Source organism: Pundamilia nyererei, unplaced genomic scaffold (assembly GCF_000239375.1).
Source record: "Pundamilia nyererei isolate P.nyererei 1_Seehausen unplaced genomic scaffold, PunNye1.0 scaffold00622, whole genome shotgun sequence".
NCBI lineage: Eukaryota > Metazoa > Chordata > Actinopteri > Cichliformes > Cichlidae > Pundamilia > Pundamilia nyererei.
The window spans coordinates 1-8,707 of record NW_005188023.1 but is presented as its reverse complement, the minus strand read 5'-3'; the positions used below and the strand labels follow the sequence as shown (position 1 = coordinate 8,707).

General features: G+C 41.2%; 1 protein-coding gene across 2 annotated transcripts; it reads right to left on the bottom strand.

Moving 5' to 3' along the window:
- Positions 1 to 394: 394 nt before the first annotated feature.
- LOC102214030 (zinc finger protein OZF-like) lies at positions 395 to 7,467 on the bottom strand. Of its 2 annotated transcripts, none has more exons than XM_005754665.1 (4): positions 7,191 to 7,467; positions 4,291 to 4,437; positions 4,025 to 4,174; positions 395 to 2,283 (listed from the first exon to the last, which is right to left on the bottom strand). In XM_005754665.1, the coding sequence occupies exons 1-4, from the start codon at positions 7,360 to 7,362 to the stop codon at positions 1,187 to 1,189; spliced, it is 1,566 nt and encodes a 521-aa protein (XP_005754722.1). In that variant the 5' UTR covers positions 7,363 to 7,467; the 3' UTR covers positions 395 to 1,186. The 2 variants fall into 2 exon arrangements, with proteins under 2 accessions (XP_005754722.1, XP_005754723.1); XM_005754666.1 differs by lacking the exon at positions 7,191 to 7,467 and adding an exon at positions 6,774 to 6,937.
- Positions 7,468 to 8,707: the final 1,240 nt, after the last annotated feature.

Below are 8,707 nucleotides of genomic sequence, written 5' to 3'. Positions count from 1 at the left end.
GCCCCCTCTTGCCCCAGCGTAGAGCCGGCCCTAATCACAAAGTATGCACGTACACATCTGTACGTACCCCACCTCCTCCTTAACGGCTGGGCCAATCTGAACGAAGATTTGCACAAACATCATCACACATATGGGGTTTATTTCAGGATGATTTATTATAAATCCCAGTTTGCTTGATTTTCCTACATAGTGTTTATTTTTGTTGGACCACCGTGAACGTTACGTTTTCCGTTTGCATTAGTATCAGTGTACGTTTACCGTACAGAACCTAATGGTCACATGAATTTGTATCCAGTGTTGTTTTGAAACACAGAAAGAAAGATTTGAAGTCAGTCCATCAGAAAAGGAAGTAAATATTGAAACCTCGTTGACAAAAGGAAGTTAGTTTAAAAGGTAGTTTTGACACAAATCAAGTTTTAATGTTATACTCGAAGTCTGGAACAAAGTGGGACAAAAAGGTTCAGAACTCACCAAAAAACAGAAACAAAAGGTTTTCAACAGCTAAATGTTTCCAAGACTCACACACGTTTCAGTTAGTGTTTGAATACAAATTTAGCACACAGTGACAACTCACACTATGACCTACACTGGGACCAATACAGTACATGTACCATACTGGTATATACATCTGTATATACAGATGTATATACATATTTACATATACGCTGAAGCCATGTTTTAAAAGGTTTATAAGATGATCCCACACAAGATCCCTTACACCACTGGCTGAAATGCAGCTCCAAATCACCACAGAGCCTCCACCATGTTTTACATACGGCTTTTGTTACCCTCTCCTGTATGCATGTATGACTTTTGACCCAAGGTTTGGAGTCTCACCCCAAATGCCCTGCTGCTGCTCATTTTCAGTCTAGTTCTTGGGTAATTTAGCATCCTTGAAGTGTTCCTTTCTAAGAATGGCTGTTTGACAGTCACCCTATTACTGCCACACTTTCTTGTGTAGTTTCAGGTTATTTAAGGACACACTGCACACTATGCTACTTTTTTAGCTAATAGCTCCTTGTTGGTGCAAAATACTCTTTTATGCCTGTCAAACTCTGCTGTCATTGGCATGTTCCACAGATTCAAGTAAAGAAGCTAACGGCGTAGAGATCCAGTTTAATGTGATTCTTTGCCAACTGCTGACATGAAACTGAAACCTTTGCTAGATTTGCAAAGGCGCTGCCTCTCAGCTGTGTGAGTTCTCATTTTGACTAAAAGTTTTTGCAAATGTTTTGCAAAAACTCTCACTTGTGTGAGACCCCATGTGGACAGTCAAATGACTATTTTGACTGAAAGTCTTACCACAAGTTTTGCAAGAATATGGCCTCTCACCTGTGTGAGTTCTCATGTGGACATTCAAATGACTGTTCTGACTGAAGCTCTTACCACAGGTTACACAGGAGTAGGGCTTCTCACCCGTGTGAGTCCTTATGTGCACGGTCAAATCCCTCATTTGAATGAAACTTTTCCCACATGTTTTACAGGAATACGGCTTCTCGCCTGTGTGGATTCTTGTGTGGAATTTCAGATTTGTACTCTGACTAAAAGTTTTGCCACATGTCGCACAAGAATATGGCTTCTCACCCGTATGAGTCCTTGCATGAATTTTCAAGTTTGCTAAGCAAGCAAATCTTTTTCCACAAATCTTGCAGTGGTAAGGTTTTATACCTGTGTGCGTCACCATGTGCACCGTTAAATTGCCTTTATGATAAAATCTTTTCCCACATGTTTCACACGAGTATCGCTTTTCACCTGTGTGAAATCTAATGTGATATATCAGATTTGAGCTGTCTCTAAACGCTTTCCCACAAATGCTGCAGGAATACGGCTTCTCACCGGTGTGAGTTCTTATATGGACCAACAAGTTATCCTTTCTCCTGAATGTTTTCCCACATGCGTCACACGAGAATGGCTTCTCACCTGTGTGAATGCTCGTGTGTATTTTTAGCTTTGATGCATATTTAAATCTTTTCCCACAAGTGTTGCAAGAATATGGTTTCTCATCTGTGGACGTTCTTTTTTGATGTAGAGAGTTGTGAGAGAGGAGCAGGTGACTGCTTGGTTTCGGCTGGCAGTAGTTTTTTCCCTCATAAATTACTGTTAATGGACTGGTTTCCTGGTCAATTACAAGCTCCTGTCTCTCCTGACTTGTGCAAAGTTCCGTCCATTCTTCCTTAATCTTAGCCGATCCAACGTCCTGTTGATCCAGACCAGAGTTCTCCAGGTTAAAGAGGTACAAGTCCTCGAGAACCTCCTCCTTGCAGACATATTGCTGGAGCTGGTCTGGAGAGACAAAGTGGCACATAAAACAGTCAGTGCTGTATTCATATACAAATGAAGATCTAAGCAAATTTTGTGACGGCCAACGGATTGTTAACACCAGTGGGTTCAGGTTTCACTTCAGCTGAAGCTGTTTGGTGTGCAGCATGTTGTAGGTCCAGGTTAGGGTAGATGTTTTAGTTCGAACTTCAGCGCTCTAATGTGCAGCTGTCATTTTAAAAATAAACAGCAGGATTAACACAATCAACTTAAGTTGAAATATTTATTTTACTGCTTCACGCTCAAAATCCCAAGATGAAAGAGTCCCTGCAGAATGAATTTTCTCTTATTTGCAACACATTTTTTATATTCTGTACAGATCTTTAATCAACATTTTATTATTTTCATCTGATAAAGTTTCTGATTGGAGTAATCTGTTTATGAAACACCTCATTTTATGTGAGCGCACACGAAGCCTGAAGCAGAAAGCTAGGCCGGACAAAGAAAGTTTAACTATTATCAGCTGCTCACATGTAAACAAATGAATTCTGGCTAACGGTAGTCCATTTTATATTCTTCACACTGGCTCCCAATAGATGATGAAATTCTTGTTTTAACATACAGCGCACTAAATGGCCCCAGCTTCTTATAAAATACTCTGCTACTTGTTGTCTTCGCTCACAGGCTCAGAGTTTGTTGGTTTCTCCCCGAACACGACTGAAGACGAAAGGGGGCGGAGCCTTTCAGTCGTACCGCCACAGTTACGTTTGGTTGACTCTGTGGAATCCTTTAAAAAGCAGTTAAAACGTTATTATTTAAACAGGCCTTCTGTTAATCAACACTTCTGAATTGTTTTGAATTTGCATTGTTTATATTGTCTATTTTGTTACTTAATGTTTTCTTTATTGTTACCTTTGTTTTCAGCGCTTCGTGACTGCCTGTCTATGAAAAGCGCTTAATAAATAAACCTCACTTACAAAGAGACACAAAGAGTGAACAGTGGACAGAAATTTGAACATGAACCTACAACAAACCACAAGATGGGTTTTCAAGATGGCTGCCAGTGTTTTCCAACTAGCTTTTCTCTGCGTGTGAAGGGGCTCAAATGTCCTTCCTGAATCAACACATTTTTGTTGAACCATCCACTTAAAATTTGAATATTGCTGAGAGTACGGTGATGTTATAATTCTACTTTTGACCATTTGGGAAGCGTATGGTGACGTGGTGGCTACAGAGAAATGTTCCTCTAACCCCGACTTAATATTGTAGATATTTTGTTTTCTCTGACTGAAAAACAAAACGAAACATGTCTAAGAAACCAAGACGTGAGCTTCTTAGTTGTGGTCAGCACAGTGTAAACCAGCAGGTTAACCTCGTGAGCCTAACGGAGGAGGCCACAGTCAAAGGGATCAGTAGACTGAACTGAACAAAGGATTGATGAACAATATTCCCGTTCAATAATCCTGATGATCTTATTCTCACTGGGTTGGACACACTGCAGCTATGCCAGGGCTACAGCTGGTGATGAGGACGCAGCATTTAGAGAGAAACACGACAGGAAGTCGTCCAATTCTTGAACAGCAAGAACATTTGTTTAGAAAAGCACCAGATGTCTAATTGCTACACTCTGACTGATTTTCATCTAGGCACCAAAGACACTTAATACTTGATATTTTAAAAGTTGAGCTTAAACATGGTTATAATCCTGCTGCTGCTTGTCGGGGCCGGGCCTTGGGAGCGATCGTTATATGTACAGATTTCTTACCTGTGTCCATGTTACAGTGACTCCCTGACATGGGAGAGATGTCCACATTGTAATTTTTGGTTCTGTGACATTTCTTCTTTGGCTTCAGCTCCTCATTGGTGGTTGATCCCATTTCTACATGTTTAGTTCCTTGCTGGTCTCTGGTGTCCACTACAGGAGAAGTTTGAGAGAGGAACTGGTTAACGTTTGGGTCGGGTTCATCAACCACTCCTATTTAGTTAAAGTCACCATAAAGGTGCTGGTCTCTGTTAATACAAGCAGCTTACTGGAACAGTCTTCCTCTTGCTCCTCTTTTATCAGGAGAGGTTCTGCTTCCTCCTGGACCAATCTGGAGTTCCTTTCCTGGTTACAGTGCTGCTGCTGCTCTATAAGAGCCTCATCTTTATTATTAATGACAAGTTGTTGTGGGAGGTCTATCGAGACAAAGGGACAAAACAAGGTTACATGTGTGATGACAGAAAAACACTCATACTTAGTACTGAAACACTGATCTATACTGATAAGGAGTATAGAGTGTTAGAACCAAGAGGATCCACATCGTGTGATAGAAATGAAAATGATCAGCCTAGGGTTGGGCAATTGGACAATATATCGACGATAGTGTTTACAAGGGCGATTTATTTATTTATTTTCCCATGACTAGGTTTGCTAATCATGATGGAGCTCATAGAAGTCAACAGAAAAAAAATAATAGCGCTGTTTTAACAGCACCCTCTTTGATCTGCGAGCAAATGCCCCTCCTCAGAGAGCTGCAGAAGCTGGTGATAGCCTAGCATACTCAGCCGGATGGTGGACATGTACATGCTCATGTCAGTTAGTCGTGTTTGAGAGCTTTGCTCGCACTATACGTCTGCACAAGCGGCACACCACTTTGGTTACATCCTTAGGTTTGCCTCTTTTATTTGGTTTAAAGCCAAAGAAATCCCAAATTGGGGACTTTATATTTTTTTAGTGCTGTCAGCGTTAATGTGCCGTCATCACAACTAACGCATTTAACAATGAACCCATATGGAGCGCAGACTGAGTCTATATCCCTGAAATATCTCTGTCAATGCATTTCGGGCAGTTTGTCCAAATTCTGTTAATTCTGGGGGTTGAGAGCGCTACAAATTTAAATCGTGAGGATGATTGATGATTAAGAAATCATCAATCATCACCTTATCCCAAGATAAAACAAAGGACTAACTTAACCATGCTGTGTTTTAGTTGAATGTGTTCTCATCCTGTATAGAGCAACAAATAACAAGACTGACAGTGAATGGAGAAACACTCACCCAGTTTCTGTTCTGTTTTTGTCATGCTTATATCATACAACCTGAACATATCAGCAGGATGTCCCGTTTCCCCTTTCTCTTTGTTTAAAACATATAAAACAAGTCCATGCAATTCGAACTCAAAATTGTGTTTTCACCTCGCAGGTTAACTGATACTTGATAAATGTTTGCTGGTATTTTTGGTCAACTGCCATTTTTGACTTCCCTCTGCAAGCGTCCAGCTGCAAGGAGAGAGATGAAGGACTACGATTCATCAAGCAATGTGATCATAAATAATCCTCGACACTAATTTTTTTATGCCTGCGTTTAGATTGCATATAGATTTTGACCATACTTGAGATTATTTGTATTTTTTTGCATTTAAGAAAATTATGCTAATGATATTCAGTTGTACGTTTCTTTTATGCCCGGGGATTTATCTAAGCTTCAGCGTCTGAATGATTGCTTAGATTTGATCAAACGTTGGATGGCTGCAAATTTCCTCCAACTCAACGAGGGGAAAACCGAAGTCCTCGTATGCGCCCCTGATAGGTTTCTATCGCAGATAGTGAAAGCCCTCGGTCCTCTCTCACTTTGTGTTAAATCCTCTATCAGGAATTTAGGTGTCACCTTTGACACCTTGGCATGTGAAATCTCTGGCTCGGTCTTGTTTTTATCGTTTAAGAAATGTGGCTAAGCTAAGCCCGGTTCTATCTCGCTCTGAACTCGAGATCGCTATAGATGCATTTATTTCGTCACGCTTGGATTATTGTAATTCGCTGTTTATGTGTCTAAGCAAAGGTTCACTGGATCGGCTGCAGGTTGTGCAAAACGCTGCAGCGCGGCTTTTGACAAAATCCTGCAAGTCCTCACATGTGACACCGTTATTATCTCAGTTACACTGGCTTCCTGTTACATTTAGAGTCGATTTTAAGATCGTGGTCTTGACCTACAGAGCTGTGCACGGACTGGCACCAGCCTACATCTTTGATCTGCTACAGCCCGATGTCCCTAGCAGGTCTTTGAGGTCGTCTGATCAGGGCTTACTTGCTATAAAAAAATACTAAGAGGAGGACTCAGGGTGACAGAGCTTTTGCCACTGTGGCCCCGAGACTGTGGAACTCTCCCCCCTAACATTAAGAACTGTGGACTCAGTAGCAAGACTTGCAATCTTATGTGCAGCACTTTGTGATTCTGTCTTGAAAGGTGCTATATAAATAAAAATTTATTTATTTAAAATGTTTTCTTTCAAGAATTGTTTTTATTAAATATGGCACGTACAAATAGATGTTGTATGTAGTTTAAAACATTGCAATTTCTAAAGTGGAACCAATGAGGAGTTTATTCTATTCATTTTGGTTTCTCTTTTGAATATTTATAACTGCTCATTAATAAGACAAAAGTATTTCTTATCAGATTACTCAATTAATTGATGGTATAATCATTAGAAAATAATTAATAGCTGCAGGCTTAATAATGTAGGAAGTTAACATTACCGTTGTGACTCAGCCCATGGCTGTGGTGAATCATCACAGGACACTGAAACATCTCAACTTCTCCAATAAAAGTCACAAAATAAAGATTTTCTCTATTTCTATCGAGCATGCTGGTCACCAAGGGTGTAACAGGTACTGTCACGGTTGCTAGGCAACAGGAGGCGCGCGTCTTAGGTTAGACCTACAGAAGCCGCTAACTTCCGGTCTTCCCGTCTTTCGTGCACGGGCAGGCCGGGTCCTTTAAAGGATGCAGCCCCTGAATTCGGACACACCCCAAACCTCACTAACGCTTACCTAAGAATCACATCACAGACACAGACGTGAGCATGCTCGGTAGCGCCGTCCATCAGCTCACCAGTACTCAAACACATAGCAGTACCACTCTGGGTTCATTAACACCATCGGAGCGTTACCTACCGATTCTGTGTAACTTTATTTTGGGGAACTTCACAGTGATATCCTGCAGTCTGCGCTGACTGATCTCGGCCTCATTCTGGACCATCGTTTTAACAAAGACGCCGAATATCTCTTCAGCAGCAGCCGTTAGTCTCTCGCTAACAAACTCTCGCAAATACTCAACGGAACACATCGTTACTTTGACAGCTCAAATATTTCTCTGTTATACGCGAATGCAACCGTTTTCCAGCTTCAACAAGCGGCTAACTTAGACGTAGCGCCAGGACTGTTTCCTCTGTGTGTCACATTATAAAGTTCCGGCTATAAAAGCAGGTGAACTTTTTGTTCCGTTATATATATCAGTGTATGGATCTATTACAGGGGTCGGCAACCTTTCTGATGATGAGTGCATCTAAAATTCCCTCAGAAGTCAGTGTGCCATATGACTGCATTAGCAATAAATTTAATAACGCTCTATATTAACAGTTACTTACTATATAGAACCACTTTATAAAATTATGTTCACAGATGTTGGCAGCTGTCAGCGAATATTTATCAGCTGTTTGGAAACAAAAAAAGACACTTTTTATCCATAACAGCAAATGAACTGTACAACAGAAAATCCAAATGCTATTTATGGTCTCTGTTACGATATTGCTTCAGGGAGCAGACATGACACCGTCTTAGGTTTTAGCCATCACTTTTTTATTATCTCCACACCACCCTCCGGTGGCTTCCACATGAACTGCACCTTAAACAACAACTGTTCACTCATATCATGACAGTCTCCTCACAACAATGATAAGAAAAATAAACTGGGCCAATATGGCATGTTTGTTAATACAGAGACACACATGTTACTGTGATCTCTGGTCTCCCACTCAGACACACAGGTCTCCCAGTGTCCAGCATTCAGAGGCTACCTGAGGACTCGTGTGAGAGAAAATCTGCTCACACAGACATGTAGAGCCAAACACTGTCAATAAGGCCTCTGCAATGTTCTGAAGACAGTTAAACTTGTCAGGTAGTGATGTCCAGCAGGTGAACATGCAGCTCCATGAACACGCACAGCAGTGGATTCCAGCTGCGTCCGTAATTCTACAAACTTTGACCCCCACAGAGTCGAGCTTTTCAGTTCAATCAGCTGCATTTTGATGTCCTCTGTGTCCAACCAGTTAATGCGAGACAAATCCAGCTGCTCATTAAAGCTTTCTGGTTTGATCAGAAAAGAAAACATTGATCCAAACACCTGAAAGCCCCGAAAACCCATTGTGAATTCTGTCTCGAGTCTACGGATGTATCCGTGTATTTCCGTGGTGCTGATGCTGCGCTGAGCAGAAAGCTCCTGAAGCATTTGAAGTGTCGGAATGTGAAAATTTCAACATCGCTTGAAAGAACTACCAGCTAGCAACGTCCCTCTCACCGGTAGGCGAAGTTATTTTTTAGCCAATTACAAGTTGAATCTGGTAGTTGGGGTTGTTAGCTAAGATACTGTCATTAAGAAGCGGCACAACTAATGTGCGATGTGCACCGTCATT

Coding starts and splice junctions, on each gene's coding strand:
- LOC102214030 (XM_005754665.1), bottom strand. CDS start 7,362: ATGTGTTCCGTTGAGTATTTGCGAGAGTTTGTTAGCGAGAGACTAACG. Junction 4,175..4,290: donor GCAAGAGGAAGACTGTTCCA/GTAAGCTGCTTG, acceptor CTTCTCCTGTAG/TGGACACCAGAGACCAGCAA. Junction 2,284..4,024: donor TCACTGTAACATGGACACAG/GTAAGAAATCTG, acceptor TTGTCTCTCCAG/ACCAGCTCCAGCAATATGTC.